The sequence below is a fragment of the Gopherus flavomarginatus genome, chromosome 3 (assembly GCF_025201925.1).
Source record: "Gopherus flavomarginatus isolate rGopFla2 chromosome 3, rGopFla2.mat.asm, whole genome shotgun sequence".
NCBI classification, from domain to species: domain Eukaryota; kingdom Metazoa; phylum Chordata; order Testudines; family Testudinidae; genus Gopherus; species Gopherus flavomarginatus.
The window spans coordinates 56,624,533-56,651,114 of record NC_066619.1 but is presented as its reverse complement, the minus strand read 5'-3'; the positions used below and the strand labels follow the sequence as shown (position 1 = coordinate 56,651,114).

General features: G+C 40.7%; 1 protein-coding gene across 2 annotated transcripts in view; it reads right to left on the bottom strand.

The window, feature by feature from the left end:
- The window catches only part of RASA1 (RAS p21 protein activator 1), a 126,848-nt gene that overhangs the window by 5,642 nt on the left and 94,624 nt on the right, over positions 1–26,582 (bottom strand). Inside the window, exons 16-23 of one of the 2 annotated variants that reach the window (XM_050944811.1) lie at positions 18,855–19,027; positions 18,405–18,564; positions 18,046–18,188; positions 17,111–17,226; positions 15,665–15,751; positions 13,599–13,666; positions 10,512–10,600; positions 897–974 (exon numbers count right to left, since the gene is read on the bottom strand). In XM_050944811.1, coding sequence (XP_050800768.1) covers positions 897–974; positions 10,512–10,600; positions 13,599–13,666; positions 15,665–15,751; positions 17,111–17,226; positions 18,046–18,188; positions 18,405–18,564; positions 18,855–19,027 — 914 coding nt within the window. The remainder of the gene's footprint in view (positions 1–896; positions 975–10,511; positions 10,601–13,598; positions 13,667–15,664; positions 15,752–17,110; positions 17,227–18,045; positions 18,189–18,404; positions 18,565–18,854; positions 19,028–26,582) is intronic. The other variant, XM_050944812.1, reaches the window with a different exon arrangement.

Genomic DNA, 26,582 nt, shown 5'->3' with positions numbered 1-26,582 from the left:
TAGAGATGATGCATCCATTCATTTAATTTTCTATATTCGAAGATAGCAACAGCAAAAATGGCAGAGTAGAAATTAACTGGCAAGTTAATGAATGCAGTGGTGGACTAGGTATACAGTAATTAATACCATTAAAACAATAAATCAGTGACTGAGTATCCCTTGTAAACAGCAATTTTGATTGACTATATCAAAAAATAGTAAAAAGTATCTTCCAAAGTTACTTATTTAGGCTCCAATTCACGATAGCATCTCTATTCAGCAAAGCACTTAGGCACAAATTTTCATGCTTTTCTGAATCAATCAAAACTGAGATTCCTGAAGAGTAACGTCTTATACGCATTGCTACTCTTGTTATAGCATTTGCATGGTATTGCGTTACATTGTTTGATTTAAAGTGATCTGTTGTAAATCTCAATTTTCTTTAAACCCTGACAATTTAGAATAATGCATTGATCGTCTTAAATAGCCAGGTTAAGACAAGCATTCAGCACCTTACTAACTTAAAATTCTTTTTTTTTTTTTCTTTTATTAAGGTCAAATTTGCTAACCTCCACAATGGAGGTATGTTGCCAGCCTACTAGTAAGAGTAAGCCTACAGGTAAGAGTAAGAGTATTTTTTTTTTAAAATATTGTTTTGCAAGATGATGTTTTTGGTTAATCTTTGCACATTAAGATCAGATCAGTGATCTGCCTGGTCTCTGAATACTGAGACCTTAAAAATAAGTTTTAAGTTAACAATATACCCTTTAACTGGGGCATTTGAGACAATACTCACAAGTTGCTGGATTTTAGAGGTATTTAATGAGAACCTTTAAGATTTGTTATTACATTATTCTTTGATATGTATAAATCTATATAACTTCTAGCTTAGATTGTAAAATTTATAACAGTCTTACCCCAAGTTCATCTAAAAACATGATCATGCGATGTTTGTTACTCTTGATAAATGGATTTACTCCCTCCATGTAAGGCTCCTAAAATTTAAAAAGTATGATTAGAATAAATAGATACCAATTTAATCACATATAGCTACTTACAATAAACATTCAATAGTTTGTGGACCCCTATGACTTTGCATATAATTTCAGAATGGGTTGGGTTCACTTCCTATTGGTGCCTTCAGTTCTCTAGTTGCTACTCAGGTCTGAACAACATTAAATAACGTTAATTTGCTGTTGCAGTTTTTGCACTCCAGATGTATTCACAGAGTTTGCCTGTAGATATATGCTGGCTGTGCTATATGTTTGGAATTATTCAGTTCTGAAACATGTTTCAGGCAATACCTACAAAACACAACAGCAATAAGAAATGTTTTGTATCTGGGGACTAAATATATTGTTTTTGTCCTTTTAATAATGGTTAAATTTCAGATTACTTTTTTGTGTTAAAACAAGGGTGTATTAAAAAGGTCAAAACTGCTTGAAATCATCCTTTAACATGTTAAGGTCCACAGATCCATTACAATAGTATTTCAGACCATTTGCAGTTTGAGAATTGAATCAGAATGGTCAGTTGCTGGCAACAGGAGACTCTTCCATCCCTTGAAGATTCCTCTATTGTTTCTGGCGCCCCCAGAAACTCAGCCAGATCTCTCTGCTGCAGAGCTTTCCTGAGAGAAATTCCGAACTTTACTGAAAGTGACTAATGATTTAGCTCAATAATATGTCTAATTCTCAGCTGCGTTCCAGGCTTGCATTTGCTTTTGGAGAGATTGTCCCCTCAGTGGCTTTTGCAGTGGCTAGTCCTTCTAGGGTAGGGGTCGGCAACCTTTCAGAAGTGGTGTGCCGAGTCTTCACTTATTCACTCTAATTTAAGGTTTCACGTGCCAGTAATACATTTTAACATTTTTAGAAGGTCTCTTTCTTAAGTCTATAATATATAACTAAACTATTGCTGTATGTAAAGTAAATAAGGTTTTAAAAACATTTAAGAAGCTTCATTTAAATTAAATTAAAATGTAGAGCTCCCCTGGACCGGTGGCCAGGACCTGGGCAGTGTGAGTGCCACTGAAAATCAGCTCGCGTGCTGCCTTCGGCACATGAAAGCCAAAGGCAAAAAAGAAAGCTTTGTATTTCCTGCTTCATCCCGTTCTCGAGTGTCTCACTGAGGAGCTCAGATGGCTCTGTCCAATTTACTCCAACCTTCAGCCCACTCTGGACAGGGTCACTTAGTCTCATGCCCTGGCAGAAAAGGAGCTAGGTATGTTAGTGAGGCTGACTCTGCTGAGTAAGATGCAGGAGCAGCCTCAGCAAGCCAGTCCTCATGCTCCCTGGAAAGATACAATAGAGGGATTGGGATTTTCTGCCACATCTAAAAGATAAATGAACTATTCGGCTGTTGATACCACTGCAAGTTGCCATACTCTAACTACTGGGCTCATAGGTGTGCATAGCACATTTCACTGGGGTGTGCACCCAGGGAATTTTATTTATTTTTTTAAAGGCAAACATAATAAAGGTTGGGGTGCGGGATGGAGGGCAGGGTGTGGGAGGCAGTGTGGTGTGCAGGAAGGGGCTCAGGAAAGGGGGTTGGGGTGCAGGAGGGGTGTGAGGTGCAGGCAGGGGGCTCAGGGCAGGGGGCTGGGGTGCAGGAGGGGTGCGGGGTGCAGGGGGTTGGAGTGCAGGAGGGGTGCGGGGGTTGGGGTGCAGGAGGGTTGTGGCAGGAGGCTCAGGACAGGGATTTGGGGTGCAGGAGATGTGCGAGGTGCAGGCAGGGGGTTGGGGTGCAGGAGGGGTGCAAGGTACAGGCAGGGGGTTTAAGGCAGCAAGTTGGGGCGCAGGGTGCAGTGGGGGGTTGGGGTGTGAGGTGCAGGCAGGGGGTTCAGGGCAGGGGGCTGGAGTGCAGGGGGGTGCAAGGTGCAGGCAGGAGGTTTAGGGCAGGGAGTTGGGGTGCAGGAGGGGTGTGGCAGGGGCTCAGGACAGGGAGTTGGGGTGCAGGGAGGGTGTGGGGTGCAGGAGGGGTGTGGCCGGGGGCTCAGGACAGGGGGTTGGGGTGTGAGGTGCAGGCAGGGGGCTTAGGGCAGGGAGTTAGGGTGCAGGAGGGGTGAGGGTTGCAGGGTGCAGGCAGGGGGATCAGGGCAAGGGGTTGGGATGCAGGAGGGGTTCGGGCTCCGGCCCAACACCGCTTACCTGCAGCAGCGCACTCCCTGCCTGCCTGCCCTGGCGCCGCTCACTGCGTCCCTGCACGGCCCCGGGGGAGACAGGGGAGGAGAGCTCTGCGTGCTGCCCTTGACATGCCTCCAGGTATCTCCCCCAAAGCTCCCATTGGCTGCAGTTCCCGGACAATGGGAGCTGCGAGGGGCAGTGCCTGCAGCAACGCACAGAGCCCTCTGCCCCCACATCCCGTGGGCCCCAGAGACTTGGTGCCATGCTGCCAGCTTCTGAGAGCGGCGTGGGGCCTGTGGCACCACAGGGGGCAAATCCCGTGGGCTGGATCCAAAGCTCTGAGGGGCCAGATCCAGCCTGTGAGCATTAGGGTGTGCCTGGCAATACCCAGCACACCCCGTGTGCACGCCTATGATTGGGCTATTATTCCCAGCTGCTGCTGTGGGTCACCATGCCCTTAGGTCCATGATATTTTTCCCAGGTTCTACGGCAGGTTACTATGCTTCAACTAGCTTTACCTTCTCCTCCAGCAGCTACCTGTGCAATGACAAGAGAGACAGCAACCCACATGCAGAAAAACAATCAGACAATTAGTAGCCTTTTGGCTGACCTTCCCACCCCTCCCCCGTTCTATACCCCTGGCCTCCATTTTATAAGGCCAGAAGGTTCCTCAATGCACACCTATCCACATTCAACCTGGTGTCACTATTAAAGGTGAAAGTGACTATCTTCCCTGTATTCAGAGACTCAGTTTTTCTCAGAGGGGAGGTTTTTACATGACAGAGTGGCTCCTTCACAGGCAGGCATCACTTCAGCCCCTTCTTTGTGCATGAAAATAAGTGGCCTCAAAACCCAACAGGAAACAAAACAAACAAACAAAAGAACCATCATCTGATACACTAAGTTCCTCCCAAGCTTTCAGGAACAACAACAACATGGATGGACAATACTATAAGCATGGTTCCACTCAGTCTTAAAAATTTCATAGACTAACAGCTTCAACCTGAAAAAGGGAGTGGGATAACCAATCTACCTCATGTAGGTATGTGGGGTTCTGGTCCCTGAAATCAGACGATAATGTAAATCAGTTCCTAGCTCTCTTAGTGATATAATGGAAACTTTGTGGAAAGCTGAATGTATTCAGCATCACTGGAAAAGTTGCTTTACAATCCTGGCTCTTGCCAATACTATAGAAATGAATACAGGTCATATAACAAGTTGAAGTAGTCCTGAAGTAAAACAAGAGTCAATATCACTCCACAAGTGGTACCTAGGGTAAGTGTGCTGAGGAGAAGATGGTAGCTGCTCTCAGTTGCTAGGCCCCCCAGCTGGGCTTTCAATTTGGGAGCAAAATGGTTACCTATAACTTTGATCAAAATGAGGTCACTGGACATTGTTGAGAAGTGGGTACATTATGGAGTTCTGCAAGAGTCACAAGATGATTTTTGTCCCATTCCCAATCTCAAGCAACCCAGGGAAATGCCACAACATTTCTATCGATCATCCATGTCAGATCAAAGCTAAGCAATTGGTTCCACATTCTCTTCCTGGCCTCAGACAAACAGCAGGGCTCTTTCTGAAACATCTGAATAAGTTCCCACTGGAGGCCAATTCTCATTATATATTCTCCACTCCCCCTCAACTGAGGCAGAGAATCAAATTTAATTGAACTCAGACACCTATTAGAGAACCACACAAAGCGATCCTCATATGCCAACTGGAGATAATGAAGGGGGCTCATTCAAGTCCCAGTTAAGAATAGGTACCAGAGAGTGTGCATAGCATCCATCAGTTGGAACACAATGATTCACTGAGGTCTTGGAGCACTGCTCCATTCAGGCATAACAGATTTGTTCTGACTGTGACAGTCAACATGTCATAAACTTGGAAGAACAGGATCATAGGCCTACCCCAGAAATGAAAATAAATTATCTTGTCCTGGCCAGAAGAAAGCTGCCTATCTCTGTGTGCACTGCCCATCAAGGGGGAGATGAACCTAAGGCTAATATGGCAGAAGTTGGATTGAGCAGAGTGGAACCTGTATCCAGAAGTACCCTCATTCATAAATCAATTTGGTGGGCTGGCAATTGACCTCTTTGCACCTAAAAACACCTGTAAAGTAAACTGTGCCCTCTCCACGTGTCAGGACCTTGGATGCAAGATGGTGAATGACCTCTTTCATAAAGCTAGGCAAGGTACCTGCCATATGATCTCCCACATTTTCTACTGCTCTACAGTATCATGCCAAAGATAGGAAGGAGAAAACAGAAGTAATGTTCTTTATGCCTTTCTAGCTGAAGAGGCTATGACGCTCAGACATCAGAAGGTCCAGTGCTAGGTTAATCAGGTCTATCTCAAAAGGGTCTGTAATTGATGCTGGGTGGATGACTGGTTTTGCAGATAGAGTCAAAATGGATACCTGGATGAAGCACATATCACTCCCATTGACCTTAAAAAAAAAAAAAAAAAAAAAAAAGCAGCAGAACATATTCTATTCTACTGGCTGATGCAAAGTCCGCAGTTTAGCTACTGTGTTAAACACGTGAAACATGGCCTTTAATTCCTCCAGAAGGGCCTTGAGGTGGGTACAGTAACTCCTCACTTAAAGGCATCCCAATTAACGTTGTTTTGTTGTTACGTTGCTGATCAATTAGAGAAGATGCTCATTCAAAGTTGTGCAATGCTCCCTTATAACGTTATTTGGCTGCCACTTGCTTTGTCCACTGCTTGCAGAAAGAGCAGCCCATTGAAGCTAGCTGGTGGGGGCTTGTAACAAGGAGGGACCGGAAACCCCACTAACAGCTCCCCACTCCCCTAAGTTCCCTGTGCAGCAGCAGCACAGCAGGCTATCAACTGCCAGCAATTCAGCTGTCCCTCCCCCCTCTGCCATGTGCTTCTCCTGCCCTGTGCTTTGGAACTGCTCCTGGGAGCCTCCTGCTTGCTGTGGGAGGAGGGAAGGGGTGCTAATATCAGGATGTCCCCCTGCCCTCCGCTTATCCCATCTCCACAGAGCAGGGGGACACATGGGAGGAGGCTTTCTGGCAGCAGCAGCTGTCTCAACTTGCTGATCTACTTAAAAAAGCATACTTAAAGGGACACTGCGTATCTTTGTCACACAGACGGTGTCTCTCTCTGTCTGCTATGCTCATAGACTCATAGACTCTAGTACTGGAAGGGACCTCGAGAGGTCATCGAGTCCAGTCCCCTGCCCTCATGGCAGGACCAAATATTGTCTAGACCATCCCTGATAGACATTTATCTAACCTACTCTTAAATATCTCCAGAGATGGAGATTCCACAACCTCCCTAGGCAATTTATTCCAGTGTTTAACTACCCTGACAGTTAGGAACTTTTTCCTAATGTCCATCCTAAATCTCCCTTGCTGCAGTTTAAGCCCATTGCTTCTTGTTCTATCATTGGAGGCTAAGGTGAACAAGTTTTCTCCCTCCTCCTGATGACACCCTTTTAGATACCTGAAAACTGCTATCATGTCCCCTCTCAGTCTTCTCTTTTCCAAACTAAACAAACCCAATTCCTTCAGCCTTCCTTCATAGGTCATGTTCTCAAGACCTTTAATCATTCTTGTTGCTCTTCTCTGGACCCTCTCCAATTTCTCCACATCTTGCTTGAAATGCGGTGCCCAGAACTGGACACAATACTCCAGCTGAGGCCTGACCAGCGCAGAGTAAAGCGGAAGAATGACTTCTCGTGTCTTGTTTACAACACACCTGTTAATGCATCCCAGAATCACATTTGCTTTTTTTGCAACAGTATCACACTGTTGACTCATATTAAGCTTGTGGTCCACTATGACCCCTAGATCTCTTTCTGCCATACTCCTTCCTAGACAGTCTCTTCCCATTCTGTATGTGTGAAACTGATTGTTCCTTCCTAAGTGGAGCACTTTGCATTTATCTTTATTGAACTTCATCCTGTTTACCTCAGACCATTTCTCCAATTTGTCCAGATCATTTTGAATTTTGACCTTGTCCTCCAAAGCAGTTGCAATCCCTCCCAGTTTGGTATCGTCCGCAAACTTAATAAGCGTACTTTCTATGCCAACATCTAAATCGTTGATGAAGATATTGAATAGAATCGGTCCCAAAACAGACCCCTGAGGAACCCCACTTGTTATACCTTTCCAGCAGGATTGGGAGCCATTAACAACTACTCTCTGAGTACGGTTATCCAACCAGTTATGCACCCACCTTATAGTAGCCCCATCTAAATTGTACTTTCCTAGTTTATCTATAAGAATAACATGCGAGACCGTATCAAATGCCTTACTAAACTCTAGGTATATCTGTCTCCCCTCCCTCCATTTGTGCTGCCTTGTAGAGTGTGAGGCTACATTAACAACATATTAACCCTTGAGGGCTCAGCCGAGTGCTAGTTCCTCATTTATCCAGTGAAGCATTCCCTGGGAAATATCCCACCCTCTGACTTCACCACCTCAACCAAGCCTCACAATCATCATTGCTGTGTACAGTATTAAACTGCTTGTTTAAAACTTACATTCTCTGTGTGTGTGTGTATATATATATATATATATAAAATATAGTCTTTTGTCTGGTGAAAAAAACTTCCCTTGAACCTACCCCTCTTACCCTCCTCCCATTTATATTAATTCTTATGGGGAAATTGGATTCACTTAACATCGTTTTGCTTAAAGTTGCATGTTTTAGGAACATAACTACAACATTAAGCGAGGAATTACTGTATATGAAAGTATCCAAGAAAAAAGGTCAAGTCACTGTATTATAATACACACTCAAGAAAAGGAAGGTGTGTGTGTGTGTGTGTGTGTGTGTGTGTGTGTGTGTGTGTGTGTGTGTGTGTGTGTGTGTGTGTGTGTGTGTGTGTGTGTGTGTGTGTGTGTGTGTGTGTGTGTGTGTGTGTAAGTAAAACAAATCCCAACATTAAATGCTTCCTTAGGACAACAATCCTACAAGGCCACAGAGCATGATGTTAGAACCTCATTCTCATTACAGAACTGTCCAGACTGAAACTCTGCAGGAGGTATCATACTTCCTATCCATTAACATTAAAACCTCCAATAGCTATTATCTCCAATCAGATGAGTTTTGAAGTCGGGAGCTTTCTTAGAGGTGATTCAGTATTGTGCTTTTAATTCAGACAAATAGTCCTCACAATTGTCATTACATTCATTTACAAAGTAAATTCAAGAAATATTTTTCCTTCTGTCAAGTATAAAAAGCCAGTCTTTCTCAGCACTCAATCTCTGGACAGAGAAGGCATGTCTCCTGTGTTGAGATCTGCTAGGCAGCTACATGGCCATCAACAAATAAATTCACCAATGTTCTACTTATTGGTCAAGCCAACCTTTCAGCCAAGCACTGAGGTACAACCGCATCTGCTCTAACCCTTCAGATAGAGACCAACACCTACAAAATCTCCACCAAGCATTCTCAAAACTACAATACCCGCACGAGGAAATAAGGAAACAGATCAACAGAGCCAGATGTGTACCCAGAAACCTCCTACTGCAAGACAAACCCAAGAAAGAAACCAACAGGACTCCACTGGCTATCACATACAGTCCCCAGCTAAAACCCCTCCAACGCATCATCAGGGATCTACAACCCATCCTGGACAATGATCCCACACTTTCACAGGCCTTGGGTGGCAGGCCAGTCCTCGCCCACAGACAACCTGCCAACCTGAAGCATATTCTCACCAGTAACTGCACACTGCACCATAGTAACTCTAACTCAGGAACCAATCCATGCAACAAACCTCGATGCCAACTCTGCCCACATATCTACACCAGCGACACCATCACAGGACCTAACCAGATCAGCCACACCATCACCGGTTCATTCACCTGCACGTCCACCAATGTAATATACGCCATTATATGCCAGCAATGCCCTTCTGCTATGTACATCGGCCAAACTGGACAGTTGCTACGGAAAAGGATAAATGGACACAAATCAGATATTAGGAATGGCAATATACAAAAACCTGTAGGAGAACACTTCAACCTCCCTGGCCACACAATAGCAGATCTTAAGGTGGCCATCCTGCAGCAAAAAAACGTCAGGACCAGACTTCAAAGAGAAACTGCTGAGCTTCAGTTCATCTGCAAATCTGACACCATCAGCTCAGGATTAAACAAAGATTGTGAATGGCTTGCCAACTACAAAACCAGTTTCTCCTCCCTTGGTTTTCACACCTCAGCTGCAAGAAGAGGGCCTCATCCTCCCTGACTGAACTAACCTCATTATCTCTAGCCTGCTTCTTGCTTGCACAGATATACCTGCCCCTGGAAATTTCCATTATATGCATCTGACGAAATGGGTATTCACCCACAAAAGCTCATGCTCCAAAACGTCTGTTAGTCTATAAGGTGCCACAGGATTCTTTGCTGCTTTTACAGATCCAGACTAACACGGCTACCCCTCTGATACTTTTAGCCAATGGCATTTATTGCAGAAGGCTTCTCGGACCTAGTATCCAGGGGAGATGGACAATATAACCTATTTTGGAAGTCCATATTCAAAAGATGATCCCACTTCCCAACCCTGAAGCACACTACTGAGAAAATCCCATTGTAATGGATCTATAGACTTTAGCACAATAAAGTATAGGAAAATTTCTGTTCTCACCTGAAAAATTCCTTTCTTTGAGTAATAAAGTCCAAAGATCCAGTTTGCCTTGGAGACAATTTGACATCCAGAGCAAACATAGAAATTACCATACGAAGACGTGGGTTTGTTTTCATTAGGGAAAATTTCTCACATTCTGTAGTAGAAGCTGTCATGCCTTTTTCTCAAACTATAGTTAACACAATCTGTAACTTACGAAAGCAGAGCTAAATTATCCTAGTTGTGGAAATGGTCTCCACTGAGGGAAACTTCAGCAGGCAGAGTACTCCTCTGCTGCCAGTGATTGACAAGATTGCTCCTGCCCGCCAGCCAGAAGCAGAAGGAAGGACAATTGTAATGTATCTGTAGATCTTAGCACAATTAAAAAAGGAAATGTTTATGGAACAGAAACCAAAAGAAGCAACCAAAAGATGAATATAAGAGGCTTACATGAAACACTCCACTGCTCATGGGACTTACGATCGAAACATATCAAGAGGGAGACTTGCACTCGCTTCCCCTAAATTTAGTTATGATTTGTAGTGAGCACTTCTGGCATACACTATGCAAGCAAAGCTTTTTGAAAAAATCAGCACAAGAAAGAGGGAAATTGATTTGCTTCTGAAATCATCTCAATGGAAGCATTTGCTTGCTTTTGGGAACAAAGATTTTGTACATCTGAAATATTTTATACCTGGGGTTAATTGGATAATCATTGATTTTAGGATTTGTTTGACCTACGCTATATATAGCAAAGATTTCACATTCTTTAATTATAGTTTAACTATACATAGTCACCTTAGCGCCAAACTCAACCAGATTTGCTAAGTTCTGCACAGACTTGGCGACCAGCGTCAGTGTTCTTGCAGCAGTGGAAGAAGGAGAATCTGAGAGAAACACATGTCACAGCTGATTTCAATTGAAACTACAATTAAAATCTTGTATGATTAGTTACGTCAAAATATTAATTTTCTATCCAATACTCAAACAGCAATCCTGGTATTACAACCAAAATAAAGATGCAGTTTTATTACGAACAGAATTGCATGGGAACAGGGGCAAGAAAGGAAATCAATTTGGCATTTTCACACCAGACTTCCTACAACAGTGGATAGTTTTTTCTACCTGTGGGAGGAAAATCCCACCATCCTTGGATACACACCTCACATACTCAAATGAAAAAGTAGTGGTTTCTAAAAAGGCTGCTAGAGATGGACATTAAGGCTTTGTGAGTTAAGTAAAAAACAAAAAACCTTCCATAAAAATTGGAAGTTTTCTTTACAGCAGGATGATGCTTCATCATCAGATTAATGAATGTTTTTCAGTTCAAGAATATACCTAAAGAGAATGACGACACTGGAACTCTTTAGTTTATATCCACATGCAAGTGATTCTGCAGTGTTATGTGACTCTGGCTACTAATATATATTTTAAAGTAAAAATTACTAACCATGCCCATTTCCTTTCAATGGAAAAAGGAACACAAGCTAAACATCATATACCAACTTAAGTTTTATCTGTAAATCCGTACAGTAAACATATACAGGTTAATCAAAAGGCAAGAATTCATGTGCTGAAGATACATCTCAAGCAGCTAGGATTTCTTTGTGCCTATCCCATTGCCAGAAATGGGACACGGTGAAAATGTTAGTACCAGGAGATGATTATTAGTAGAGAGCCAGCTCTGCTACAATTAAAGTTGACTATCACTTTGTTTATATGGGACTATTCTAAAGGCTCTTCTACATGACAATACTTATTCAGATTGTCATGTAATTTGCAGTACATCCTGGGGGTGCTGTGAAGTGTGAGTGGTCCAAATTTGGGGTCTCCTGAGCAAGGGATTCCTGATATACTGTTTCCTAAAAAAACCTGTATTTTAAAATGAAATCCTTGTAGCTTTCTACCTGGGGCTCAAATGCGGCTCTAATCGTCCCACAGTCAATTTCAGTCAGTTGGCCTTTTTCTCAGCTAGTGCACAGTACTACCTATTCTCTGCCTGCATTCTGTTTTTTGTAAGTTTTGCCCCAAGACCAAAATTTCTAGTTTTTAAATTGCTCTAAAATCCATATGCAGAGTCTCATTTTACTTCAGAAATACTATCAAAAAATTAGCATTGATTAAACAAGGGAAGATGAAAGACAGTCAGCATAACAATCATGTTTCATGAACAGTGTGATCAAAAGAAAGCAAGTCACTAGATCATTTGGTTAAGAGTTCCTGATATTCAATCATCCTAACATGAACTGTTCATAACATTAATTATTTTGTTGTTGTTGTTGTTGCTGCTGCTGCTGCTGCTGCTGCAGCAGAGTGAAGGATGGAGTGGGAGGAGAGTTTAGAGTAGAGAAGGGGAATGAAGGGTGTATATCAGAGCAGGGCACATGGAGGTTGAAAGGAGGGATTAGGTGTGGACAGAATACAGGAAGAGGGATTTGGGGCTGCAGTAAATAGAAAAGGGATTGAGATAAATAGCGGGGTGATAGGAGAGGGAGATTGGGAGGGAAGGCATGTGGTGGGAGTGGTTTAGGTGTGGAAGACAATGAGTCACAGAATAGAATATCCGGGTTGGAAGGGACCTCAAGAGGTCATCTAGTCCAACCCTCTGCTCAAAGCAAGACCAATCCCCAGACAGATCTTTACCCCAGTTCCCTAAATGGCCCCCTCAAGGATTGAACTCACAACCCTGGGTTTAGTGAGCCAATGCTCAAACCACTGAGCTATCCCTCCCCTGACCGCCACTAGGATCAGGGGGTTCCCTGACTGGCAGGAATGAACACTTCTCCCTGCACCCTCTTCCTATGAGTGAGCCAGGAACAGGGGCCCTTGCCAACTCACATGTTCTGTTCTAAAATGTTCTGTAGCATTTTTAAGAGTGTAGAGTTGTAGTATGTATGTTGTTGGTGGACTGAGGCATCACTCAAATAGGGCAGAATTAAGGTTGCATCTTGGGGGTGGCATATATCTCAACCCCCAAAAGCCAGAAAATACAAAGGGTAAGTTTACTCACTCTCCACATTTTGGAAGGGAATGAGGTACTCCGGACAACTTTATGTTTCTGGGCATTTAATTATGAAACAAAATTCAAATACTATTTGAAGGCAAAACAAAAGTTTAAGTAATTTGTGATTGTTACTAGACCAGGGGTTCTCAAACTGTGAGTCGGGACCCCAAAGTGGGTCGTGACCCAATTGTAATGGGGTCACCAGGGCTATCTTAGACTTGCTGGGGCCTGGGCCCAAGCACTGCCACCACCCACAGCCTAAGCCTAAGCCCAAGCCCAAGCTCCACCGCTTGGCACCGAAGCCAAAGGCCGAGAGCTTCAGCCCTCAGCGGCGGGGCTCAGGCTACAGGTCCCTTACATGGTGCTGAAGCCTTGGGTTTTGGAGCAGTGGGACTTGGGCTTGGGCTTTGCCCCCCACCCCTCGCCCACCCACCTGGGGCAACAGGGCTCAGGCTTTGGTCCCCCTTCCTTGGGTCATGCAGTAATTTTTGTTGTCAGAAGGGAGCTGCGGTGCAATAAAGTTTGAGGACCCCTGTACTAGACCAATCATGTTCAGACTGAACAATATATCATTAAGACAGCAGGGCATATTTTACAGGCTCTTAAAATGAGACAGTGGTTAAGCCAGAAACACAGATTTTATCATCTACTTCTACTGTATACTAGAAATTTAACCATGAGAATGATAACAAAAAGATCAATCTAGCCAATTAAAATAGTTTTTCGGCCAGTATTCAAAGCCATGTAGCAACATTAAACATTCAGCAAGAATGGCCAATAGTCTGGCCTGGAAGATATAGTGAGCACAGTGACATATTAAGGTAACCCATTTCAAGTATTGTACCACTACCACATATTCAAAGTCTGAAGTGCATAGTCACCTGAGATGATATTGAACATCCTTGGGTTCAGGATGGCAGGACAAATCAATCGGAGAAAAACGAAGCCACTGAAAGGGGAGAAAAGTGTTTTATTCAATAATTAAGTTGTTGTATTTAGCGTAAAATTTATATTCATTTAAGGTGGTATGGAAAGAGTAATCTCTTTAAAACAGTTTAACTAGTCATCTTAGATGCTGTGAATATGTTTGTTAATTAAGAATATCTTGCTATTATCACACCTGCAGTGAAGACTGGTCTTGCTCCTATGCTGGGCCAGGTCTATGCCCTTGTGCATGGGTTTTTGAGCTCCCAATGCTTGTTTGGGGAAAGCACATGACTAAGGCAGATAGCACCTTCCAAAGCACAAAAGGGCCTTTAGCCATGAAAGCCTGGCTTTCCAGTCCAAAGCTGAGTATTTCAGCTCAGTATTGGTCAGTTCAGCTCCCAAGTAAATCACTAATGGCATTGAGTGTTCTGGAACATTATCGGTGCATCCGGTCTTTCTTGTGTCCATCACTGCTTCAACCACCAAACTTTCGTTTGGAGGATGGAAGAAATGCAGTGTTGCCTCCTCTACATTGTCAGATGATGCTGTACATGAAGTTGATTCTCCCTTGTCCACTTTTCAGCCCAAGATTTTAGGTCCAAGGTCAAACAACTGAGGAAAAATAGCGTCAAAACCACTAAGTCCTTAGACATTCCTCCTAAGGCATTCCTTAGTCCCTCTACTATCGGGTCCCTAATGATGCAGCCTATCTAAAACACATTTATTTTTTTTCCAGTTTTGATTCTAGTTTTTCAACCACTCTGAATGTTTCTGCTATTATCCATACCAATTTGTTTTTCTAAATTACAAGCAAGCAACTGAGCTTCTCTGAAACATAATGAACTGGCAAATCTGACAAGAACAAATGCTGCATTTCCTAGGACAGTTCTCTTTGCAGCAATGTGGAAAAGGAATCCTTTTCCTAATGTCTCCCTTCAGCCCTACATTTCTCTGCCTTAAATCCCAGAGGTTCAAAAAGAACGCAGCAGTAAAAAAAGAGGTCTCAGTCAAAAATATTAAAATGGATCTGAAAATACAGAACTTCCTTTAGATTTGAGTCAGCACTTAAACATGCAAATGGTTGAGATTTGTGACCTTTGCACCCAGACTGAGATTTACACTTCTGCAGCCATCTGTCTAGCAAAGGACAGAGTACTGCAAACAGCTGCTTTCATATATTTTTTTAATCAGAAGATGATCAGTAATCATTTTTCTTTCACATTCTAAACCACAGAGCTTTCCCCGTAAGTTTGGCATCTTGATCAGTTACCTCAAAGCATATTAAAGATGATAATGTGTTAGTGCACAGGCAGTGAAATTAAACATCTGTGCAAAACTATTGTTGTGCCTGTTTTAACTCTTGGAGACAGTGGATTTTACACATCCTGATAAACAATCATTTGCTTGGCAGTTTAAAAAAATGCCTTGTAAAATTTAAGCAATAACAAGACTATAATGAATCTGTGTGTTTGATTAAGAAACTATCTTTTGTATTTTACAATCATAAGTGGACCAGTCTTAAATAGACTGCACTGCATTACTACACAGCCCACGGAGAGGTAGTAAGTTAATTTTCTGATATCCACAAACATTAACACAATAGAATGATATTGTTTCAAAGGCATATCAATCTCATGTCTCTTTTCATATCCAGCTAAAGGATATTTTCCTCTTTAAATACATGAAAAGGAAAGTAACACAACAATCTGAATGTACTTGCATTTTGTTGCATTATTTGGAAGCTTTAAAATCCAATATTCAAGGCTGTATTTGTTGCCTCTTGCCTACACCATTTTACAACAGCATCGCTACAGTGACTTCATCTCAAACCAGGCCCTCAATCCTTAGCTTAAGCATTGTGCTTAGATATTACAATGATCTTACATGACGTCATCCATTACAGATGCTGACATTGCTTGGCATTGCAAGCTGAACTAACTAGCGTGCTAACAGTGCGTGTCACTTCCTCAATATAAGAACTTTTATAACATGCAAACAAATGAACTGACAAGCAGCTTACCTAACAACTCTGGTTCTCATTGTGGTATTGGTTGGCCACTTGTGCTGGACAGACTTCTGCAAACACCCATAAATGTATCGCAATGTCCTGTCAAAATAGGAGAGTTAATAGCCTTGACACATTAAGTAATTTTAAATATTTATTGCCATAATATATGATAGGAGCTGTGCAGTTACAAATACCATAGAAAGCCTTTCATCAACATAAGGTTACATCTGTGTATACTTTGTATAGGTACTTCATCAAGATTTGTATCATTGCTTTCAAGTACGGCTTCATTTTGTCAAAGAACAAATGGGATTGATTAAAGACTTAGTTTTTTAATTCTTATTTGTTTGTGTTTCCTGTCCATTAAAAAAAATAATTATATGAAAGGTTTAATTTGGTGAATGGAACTTCCATTTAAATTCAAGGGGACATACAGATGTGCTTAGAAGTGATCACATCAGGATGTTAGCCTTCTCCCAAGAAGAACACCTGAAAACAAAGCGAGGTGTTCCAGGCAAATACTTCCAGTTTGTTACACACATAATAGAGAATTAGAGTTCCTTGGAGGAGAGAACACAAGATGGCAGCTGAAACTATCACTAACATAAAATAAAAATGTCAGTGGTATTTGACCATGGATAAATACAGGACCCTGCTTATGATTTATTAATTGTTAGTGACGCAGTAAACTAATAAACTGATTAAAGAAGATAAAAAGCACATAATGCTGACAACTTTAGATAAGTTGATTTACAATTAAGCCATGGAGTAAGTGCAGGATATTAAATTTCAAGTAGAACTTGTGTTACGACTATCTCAATTCTAAGTTAGTGGTGTCAAAAGGCCAAAACTACACCTCTTATTTAAACTTTCAGCACTGGTGATCAGTACAGATATTTTCACAGTTAAAGTGTCATCACACCACAGCCATATAGTGTTTTAGTGATGCCATAACATCTCCTTTTTCATCAGGAAGAGGTGGGGAAAAGGTTGTGTTCAATTCAGCCACTTTATAATTGGTTCCTAATTTCTAGTCCCACCACAGCAGCCTGAGAATCCCTGTCTCCATGATGGGAACACCAAATTTTGCCACTTTTATCCTTCCTCACCCCTAACCAGTTTTTTCCTTAACAGTTATGATGGTACTCTTCCTCAATAAGGAAGGAAGAAAAAAGTTACCACTGTTTAATAGCTAATTCGTGCACGAGCTGGCAGGAGGCACTTATGCAGCAAATAGAATTCAACCTTTAGCATACACTGTTTTGCTTTTTTCTGTCACGCAGAGGAAATTTGGTATGTGCTCGAACACAGCCCCAAAAACTGAGGAAATTAATCTTACAATAATAGATGAGCATAGGGCATGCTGCTACACTGATTTTTGTAAGAAACAATGCTAATTATGCAAAATTAAATTTCTGATTGAATCTGAACAGCTATTTATACAAAGCAGTAACTTACGGAGGCAATATTTCTGCAGCCATGAATATTTTCTCCACCAATTCAGAAAGTATGCTTAGCAGATGAGTTAAGTTAGTGTTCACATCTTCATTTTTTTCTAACTTTGAAGGATTTAGCTACAAAAAAGAAAAATCAGCAGGTTAAATGAAGTTTCTTTTCCAAAATACCAACAAACAGATTTAGGCACCTACAAGATTAATTAAACATTAAGATTTGAGGCATGGCGGTAAAACACTGTGTTGCTGTACATAAGCCTCAGGGCTGTGGAGTCTCTTGGAACTTATGCTTCAATGCTGGCAGGCAAACAAAAACGTGGAGGGGCAACACTCTTGAGTTCTAACAGTGTGTGCACAACGCTAAGTGTAAAAACATTCAATATTATCCATTTTTTTTAACTCAAAATTTATTTTAATTCATTAGGGATGGGTTCACTCATCCCTTTATATTTAAGTCACTGGGTGAAGAGAGGCAATTAGTAGGATAGGTTTAAATAAATGTGCATGGATAAGCAAAAAATCAGTAATTAATTCAATGACATTTTAAATAAAAACTTTCTTCAAAAATTGACTAATCACTCCTTGAATTGACTGGAAATTCTCAAAATTAGGAGGGAGATGAGCTATCGCTTCAGAATAACCTATAATCTATTATGAAAGAACAATTGCTCCAATTTTTAAAAAAGACCTTAAAATGTACATTGAAAAGCAGAGCTGGGCACATTTTTCAAATACATTTTTAGGAAAAGTACCAAATACAGAAAACATTTTCATGAGAAGTTCTATTTCTAATGTAATCAGAATTTAATTTCAGAAAGGTTAACATTCCCTTAAAGCTAGTAATTTAGACAAAATATGGAACTGAACAACCACTACACAATAATCTTTTCTTCAATTAAGCCAAGTATTTCAGAACATAAGATATATCCAAGTTCTCACCTCACAAGACTGCTTGCTTTCCATTATCTTTAAAATAGAGTCTTTCAGCGCATGATGAACAAAACTTGTTGCTGTAGCTTTCATATACTGTTCCATAAGGGTGCTTGCCAGCGTGGTAGCACGAAATAAGGTTGTAGCTTCATCTGAAGAAATAATATTTTGCCATTATGAAATAAATATGTAACTTCAATTCAATTTAAAGGAGGAATGGAGGAGGAAGAAAAAAATTCCACATGCAAGTGTTATGCACACTTAACAGCTGGATTTATTCACAAAGTGGGAAAAATTGGTGCTGGACTATAATTTTCTCTCCAACATTTTAGTAAACGAAATTCAGAATTAATATATTTGTACTGTACCTTCCATGCTTATTTCCCTGTCATTTAGTGTTCTTAAGAGCAATGACTCAAGCTTTTCATGAAGAAAAATCTTCAGTAAAATGCCAGCCAATAGTGTTCGGTCCTGTCCACATACATATGATAAGGCATAGACTACATGCAGCTCTTTCTGTAGTATCAGCTAAACAGAAAAAATTAAACCTTGTAACATCAAGAATTCTAGCAGACAAACTGACAAGAGTTATCTTGCGAAGATACCACTATATATGCTTGGTGAGTAGTGCATTAACAATTTCATAAGGAGTGTATAATTAAGATCAGCCTCGAAATACTAAACATATTAGCCTTCATACAGTGTTAAACTGCCAAGCTGGACAATTACTTTAATTGAGTGGGTTATATTTGAAATGTTTTAATTTTCCATGTTAAATAACTTCCAAGGAAAATTAAACTGTCAAAGTAACTTAATACCTCTTTAAACTCACTGTACTCGTCTTCTGGCATGATTTTCTCCATAGAATATCGTGCTCGGACACGCAAAGATCCAGGTTCAATACCCTTTAATGGTATGTGGGAACTCAGCTGAAACCATTCATCTGTTGCATGTCCTTTCTGTAACCGGTTTAACTGACAACGCATAAACACTTAAAGAAAAACATTGTTCAGAATAAGTTACTTGCAGCAAGGATGGCACTAGTATTAAATATAAAATATTAATTTACTTCAAAGTGTACTTATCTCATTCACTGCATTTTACTATAAGTTTATGAATAAAACAAAAGTTAGAATTCCATACTTCTACTCTGGCAAATTACACCTTTAATAAACCCCTTTAGATTGGAGTAATACTTAGAATGTGTTACCAGTTCAAAGCACTAAATAGACATTAACAAATTCATGCTTATCATCCATATAAAAGGGGGAGACAGGAAGGAGAAGTGAATTGCTCAAGGTTACACAGTGAATCAGTGAGTTAGAATTAGAACTCTGGACCTCCTGATTCTCAACCCTGTGCTTATTCCTCCACACTGTTCATTCTCACATTACCTTACTGAGCTGTTAAGTAGGACAAAAACTTTCTCCTCTCTCTCTAAAACAAAATCAGCATAACACCATGGATGTCACACACCTACTTTTTATTATTTTTAGGATTAAATTAAAAAATCATTTAAAACCAGGCTGAGGTGCTAAAGTTAGAAAATTATCTTTTTTAATGAAAGAAATAAGACACTTCACACTAAGCGTTTCTCTTCAGGTAACCATTGTGGCCCCCAGTTTCTATAATTTCACCCAGATTATTTATATCTCTATCATAGTAATATCTGGTAACACCAATCAAGGATCAGAGTTCCACCATGCTACGCACTATAATCAGTGAAAACAAAGGGGTCCCTTCCCACATGTATCTGACAGCCTAGGTGAATGTCAAAAGTCAGTCCAAGAATGGTAAAATCATTAAAAGGTGAAAGAATGAGTCTCTGTACAGTACATAGCACAATGACCTTGGTCCATGACTGGGGCTTTTAGGCACTATCTTAATATGAATAATAAATTATACCACCACCTAAGAAGTCATGCAAGGAACATAAGTTAATCAATAGAACTAAAACAGAATAATGACCTTTACCAGTCCATCCACTGCCAGTCACAGCAACTAACTCCTTGACCTGGCAGCTTGGTAGAAAGATGCAGCACCTTTCCTACTAGCTAATTACTTCAAGAATGAGTGTTGGCTGTCCTGAAAAGGCAATTCCTCACTGACAGGCCTCAAGAGACACCAGGTGGAGGTAACATCCTACATAAATACTCCTGTGATGTTTTAAGAGGCATAGCCCAAGTTTCTGTCAGACTGCCTGGACCTGCCATGCAGGTATCTGTTTCTTTTTCTCTCTCATTATGAGAAGTCTATTTTTCCACTGTAAGCACCTCAGGGAACAAACTTGTCATCTTACTTCTCTGCCAAACATCATATATACAAATGGTGCTATGTAATGTAAGTAATAATAATAATCACAGGCCGTTACCTTGCCCCATTTTTGCAGTACTATGTCTTTTGACATATCAAGGTAACAGGACAGAATACTATCACCTCCACTGTGCATCCTTTGGGAGCTTCCAGTTGCAATGCTAGTACTCACTGGCCTTGATATGGGCTGATATGGAATAATCCATTTATCCAACTCAGGCAGGTAATGCGTGAGATGTTTCATCTTCTAGTTGGCTAGTTGCCTACTGCGAGTGTGAATAGGTTGATCTCTTTGAGCCAGGTAAGCATAATCCTCTATTTACATGAATCTTGGATTTTCAAGAATATTTTCTCCCCAAGTGCAGAGTCAAAATTTTAACATCTTCACAAGTCATTTATGCACACTTTGGTTCAATATTCATTTTTTGGTTTTGCTGATTCACAGATATTGTTATTGTCAGATGAAGTGTACAAGCACCTTACGTTACTTGATGGGAACAGTGAGGTAATAAGGCTTTACTCTGAAGTTTCTCATTTTTCTTTTGATTGTGGTAGCATTTCCAAGCTAGAACATCTCCCCAGCTCAAACTTTAAATACTACAGCCCTGATGCTTAGACTTAAAATCCAAGTGAACGACATGACCAGAGGGACTCCAGAGCAGTTGCTCTCTATCATACAATACGTGTTAATTAGCTTTAAAGGAAAATAAATCTATCCTACCTAGCAACAATTGCTAAGAATGGTGCGATTTGTAGAGACTGTACTGGATCACTGTACTGGACAACAGGCTACTTTTAGTTTAAAGGAAATGTATTCCTTTCCAATCTATCCTTTTATGATGAAACACTAATAGTTGATTCTTTCTACACATAAAAATAGTGTATGCCATCTTCATCCAAATGAAAACACAAGATGACAGTTATTTTAAATGATTTGTGTATCTAGCTCTCTAAATAGTTCATCTGCTACTGATCTTATTCCTGACCTAAAGTTATTTTTCCATGATAATCCTTACCAAAAGCAATTATGACAGAGCACTGTAGCTTTCAGTGGGGAACAAGCAGAAGCAGATGAAGTTTAGCAATACATTTTATTTGTTTAGATTTTTCAAGCATCAATATGGAACTCTTCACTTTTTTTTTTTAAGCCAGACATATGTTTACACACATACATATAGATTTTAAACACAAATTGGAGTCAGAAAAATACAGAAAATAGGTATTGAATAAACAGAACTGTTTCCCAATTGAATGTTTTGCAAAATGATGTATGAATACACTACAGGCTCTTTAAAAGAGAACATAACTATGAAATTGTGTGTAATGAATATTCATAATGTGCAAACTCCAAAAACAAAGACTAAAATAAATATTAAAATGCTATTCTGAAACAACTGTTGTGTTTACACTCACCTTTTGACACATACTGTTGTGCCTTATGGCAAGAGAATTAAAACACTGAAAAAATCGCATCAGTTTCTTAGCCTTGTAACTTCTGATAGTTCAAGGTAAGAGGCCAGATCTTGGCCACTCAGTCTGATTTCACTGCTGGAAAAACAGTCTTAACTAGTTGACTGGGGAAAACACACATGGAATAGAACCAGCAGTACATAACTCACACTCTAGCGTAGGGAGCATTTTAGTGGAATGACTGAGGGAAAGTGAGGTGATAAGAGCACCGTTGCCCTCCAGTGATTCCTAGACTCCAGAATGGCTGCCTGGCAGCTTGGCACAAAGCGTGTGAGAGAGACTGAAAGCTTCTTTGGGAAAATACATTTATACTGCACACAGTAAGTGCTTAATAAGGGGGAATTACTTAGTGGTAATGTGAGGTAAGATAGCCTCCTATTCTCCATCCTAAATAAAAGCACAAGTATGCCATAAGAGTCCACCTACCAGTAAGCAAAAAAGACTGTCAATCATCCTGTCCTACGTAAGGAGAGGTTCTACTCACCTCTCTGAGGTTAGATACTTCCTCCTTGCCCTAAAAAGAGGGAAGAGAAGACTACAGAAAACCAAATTACCTTTAAATAAGTTTCACATGTTGAGAGTTATCCCTTCAGCAGTTTGCCTAACAGTCAGAGATATGGGTAAAGAATACCCTGTCAGTTACTGATAAGACTATCATCCTTCTCTGTGAGAGGAGATACATACATGAAAAGGGCAATATAGAAAATTATCTCTACTAGAGGAGAGAAAGGGGAAAGTGGCTTGCAGGTGATTTGAGTTATGGGACAGAATTCACTGGAGTCAAAATTTTTTTGCCTCAATTTTTTTTTCTTTTATTTCTCACAAATAGCTATTTCTGATCATGGAGGACAGAAGCCTGTTACTTTTCTCACTGTTCCAACACCATATCCATGCTTTAAAAGACAGTGTGGAAATGCCACCTGACCTGTTGGCTGGGCCTCAAAGGAGACATCCAAAGATTCCTCCAGAAGGTGAATTATAGCATTTGCAACTCAAGTAATCTATTATTGCCTGAGCAACATTGCTCAGATCCAAAGAAGGATCTTGGACATCAACTCAAAGTGGGTACCTGTGATTTCCTGAGACTCTCAGAGAAGCATTCACCTAGTTGTCACAAAAATCAGGAGCAAAGCCACAGACCCAGGGGAAGTGAAGACTTAATTAAGGGTCATCCCTGGGAATCTACCATAGAGACATCTGCCTCTGGAACAAAACAAGGATACCACTTAAAGAATAGGGTGATATTTAATATCCATCATGGATTTGACAAGAACAAATCATGCCAAATCAACTTAATTTCCGTATTTGACTGGCCAGGGATGAGGGAAGCAGAAAAATTATATATCTTGTATTTAATAAGGCTTTTGACACAGTCCCACATGACATCTCATAAGCAAATTAAGGAAATGTGGTTTAGATGAAATTAGTATAAGGTGACTGCACAACTGGTTGAAAGATCATATTCAAAAAGTAGCTATCAATGGTTCACTGTCAAACTTGGAGGACATAATTAGTGGAGTCTAACAAGAATCTGTCCTAGGTCCAAAAATAAACAATATTTTCATTAATTACTTGGATAATGCAGTGGAGAATATGCTTATAAAATTTGTGGATAACACCTAAGTAGGAAGGGTTGCAAGCACTCTAGAGGATAGGATTAGAATTCAAAATGACCTTGATAAATTGGACAATCTGTCTGAAAACAACAAGAAGACAACAATAGAAGAAATTCAATAAAGACAAATGCAAAATACATTTAGGAAGAAAATGTTAAATGCACAAATAGAAAATGGGAATAACTGGCTAGGCAGTAGTAACTGCTGAAAAAGGGCCTGGGGGTTACAGTGGATCACAAACTGCCAACAATATGATATAGCTATGAAAAAAGCTAATATTCTGGGGTATATTAACAGGTGTGTTGTGAGACACTGGAAATAACTGTTCCAAACTACTCAGCACTGGTTAGGCCTCAGCTGGAGTACAATGTCCAGTTTGGGGTCCATACTTTAAGATAAAGAAACTGAAGAGAGTCCAGAGGAGAACAACAAAAATAATAAAAGGTTTAGATAACCTAACCAATGAGGAAAGGTTAATACAATTGGGCAAGCTTAGTCTTGAGAAAAGAAGATGAAGGGGGACCTGATGACAGCCTTCAAATACATTAAGGGCTAGTATAAAGAGGATGGAGATCTATTGTCCTCCATGCCCTCTGAAGGTAGGACAAAAAGTAATAGGCTTAATCTGCAGCAAGGGAAAGTTAGGTTAGGTATTAGGAAAAAACTTTCTAACTATAGGGCAATTTTGCACTGGAATAGGTAGGTTACCAAAGGAGGTTGTGAAATTGAAGGTTTTTAAGAATGGATTAGACAAACATCTGTCCGGGATGGTCTACGTTTACTCGGTCCTGTCTCAGCACAGTGGGATGGACTAGATGACCTCTCAAGGTCCCTTCCAGAACTACATTTCTATAAGCCTGTTTATCTTAGCTTCTAACGACCTTGTCAGACTCCTCTCCTGGTTAACTACCTCCAAAACAGCTTCATTTAAGAGGAACAGCCTTCCAGGAAGAGTCTGTTTTAAGCTGATGGAAAAGGGAGATAGTAAGCTTCCAGACCAAAGAAGCTAGGAGTTCTATGGAGCCTCAGTGAGTCAGTTAATTTAGAAGAATTCTCCCATTGATGGTGGCTCATCTGATACAAATTCAGTTTCATTCTAAGAGGGACAGCTATACATGTGTTGGGCCTTTGAGGCAAGTCATGCATCTTAAATCAATGTGTATTTAAAGAAAGAGTTGGGGATAGGGAATACAGATGGATATAGAGTGCATTATGTGATTGTAGAATCACCTCTTATTCATCTGAAGTGTCTAAATGGCAGCAATGTAATTTTCTATAGCAGTTTCCAAATGGGATACATCTTGAAGCAGCTCAAAAGGTGGGTTAAAGAGCCTGTAAAGATATTCAAAGAGGGAGAGACCAGGACTGAAGGAGATACTAGTGTTTGCTGCACAAAAGGAAACTTGCTCTGCAGAACGCAAACCTGCTCTGAGAGCTAAGTGTTCAGGCTGTGGGGAGGGTAGGTCTGAACATGCTGGAACAGGAATGTACTCAGTGCAGTTCTTGGGAGGATTCTAAGCTAACCTTCAAAGGAATACGTCAGGCAGTAAAGGCAACATGAACAGCACAGATGGACAGCAAGTGAGGGAAGCAGATAGAGAACAAATAGCAGGGAGGTGGGAGGAAGGGGGATGAGCTATCTTACAGACAGGCACAAACTGTGCCTGCAAAGTGGCAGACTGAACAGCAGGACTCACATCAAAGCTGAGAAGTAACACTGAGCCTGGGCAACTGGAAACCATTTGGAAACCAACTGGAAAGCATTTTATTCTACTGAAACAAAACGGGAACTTACCTGTTTTGATACTGCTGTTCTTTGAGATTTGTTGCACTTGTCCATTCTACTTCAGGTGTGTGCACATCAAGTGCATCACAGCCGAAGTGTCCGATGGGGGGGCACATATGTCCTCCATGTTCTCATGCTACTAGCAAAAGGTAAAAAGGGATGGAGCTACCTCAGTCCCCTTCAATACCTTCTTGCTGTAATCCAGTGAAGAAAGGAAGGAGGGAGGGTCATGGAATGGATATGTGCAATGCCAGGTAAGTATCCATTTTTTTTTCTTCAAATGATTGAACATGTCCATTTCACTTCAGGTGACTTGCAAGCAGTTCAAGATGGAGGAAGGTTTCAGAATCTAACTGAACAAGGACTGCAATTCAACTCTCTCAAATCTAGCATTATCTCTTGAAGCTTGGGAGAAAGCATAATAAGCCATGATAGTATGAACAGACGACCAAACTGCAGACCTGCAAATGTCACCGATGAGTACCTGACCCAAGAAAGCAGCTGGGGCAGCTTGTGCTCTTGTAAAATATGCTAAAACTCTCTCTGGTGTAGAAGCCTTAGCCATTTCATAACAGCAGAATACAGGAAGAGATCCAGGAGAGGAGACAGGTTGCTCCTTCATTCTGTCAGAAAAGGAGATGAAAAATTGAGGGGACACACAAAGGTGTTTAGTCATGTCCAGATAAAAAGCTAATGACCAGCAGATCTCTAAAGTATGAAGTCTCTTTATGAGAATGAGGCTTTGGGGGAAAAGTTGGAAGTATATAGTCTGATTTAGGTGAAAATCAGTCACCTCCTCAGTGAGAAATTTAGGCTAAGGATGTAAACAGACTTTCTTTATAGAATATGAGAGTCGGCCTGCAGCTCTGTCACTCTCCTGGTGGAGGTAATAGTCACCAGAAACTCTACTTACATTGAGAGATGAGAAAGCAAACAACTCGTCAGAGGTTCAAAAAGAGGGGGTGTCTGTTAGAGCTGACAAAACCAAATTTAGATCCCTAAAAGTCGTGGGGTCTCTTAAATGTGGGATGAGTCTGTCTAACACCTTCAAAAAGAAAGAAGTTATTGGGGTTGGGAGAAAAAAACATCTTCCTCTCCACAGTAGGATGGAATGCAGAAACAGCTGCCAAGGGAACTTTCAGAGACCTTTCACTTTTAGATGGATCATCCAGAATATATATATATTGTTTGGAAGTCTGCAAAGGAGGAGTATCTTTCTGCTGGGACCATACAGAGAATTTTCTCCACTTCATCAAGTAAGTATAGCTGGTGGATGGCTTTCTGCTATTTAAAAGAATGTTTTGAACCTCTAGGGAATACACTGTTTCCTGAGGCGTTAACCATTAGGCATCCAAGCTGTA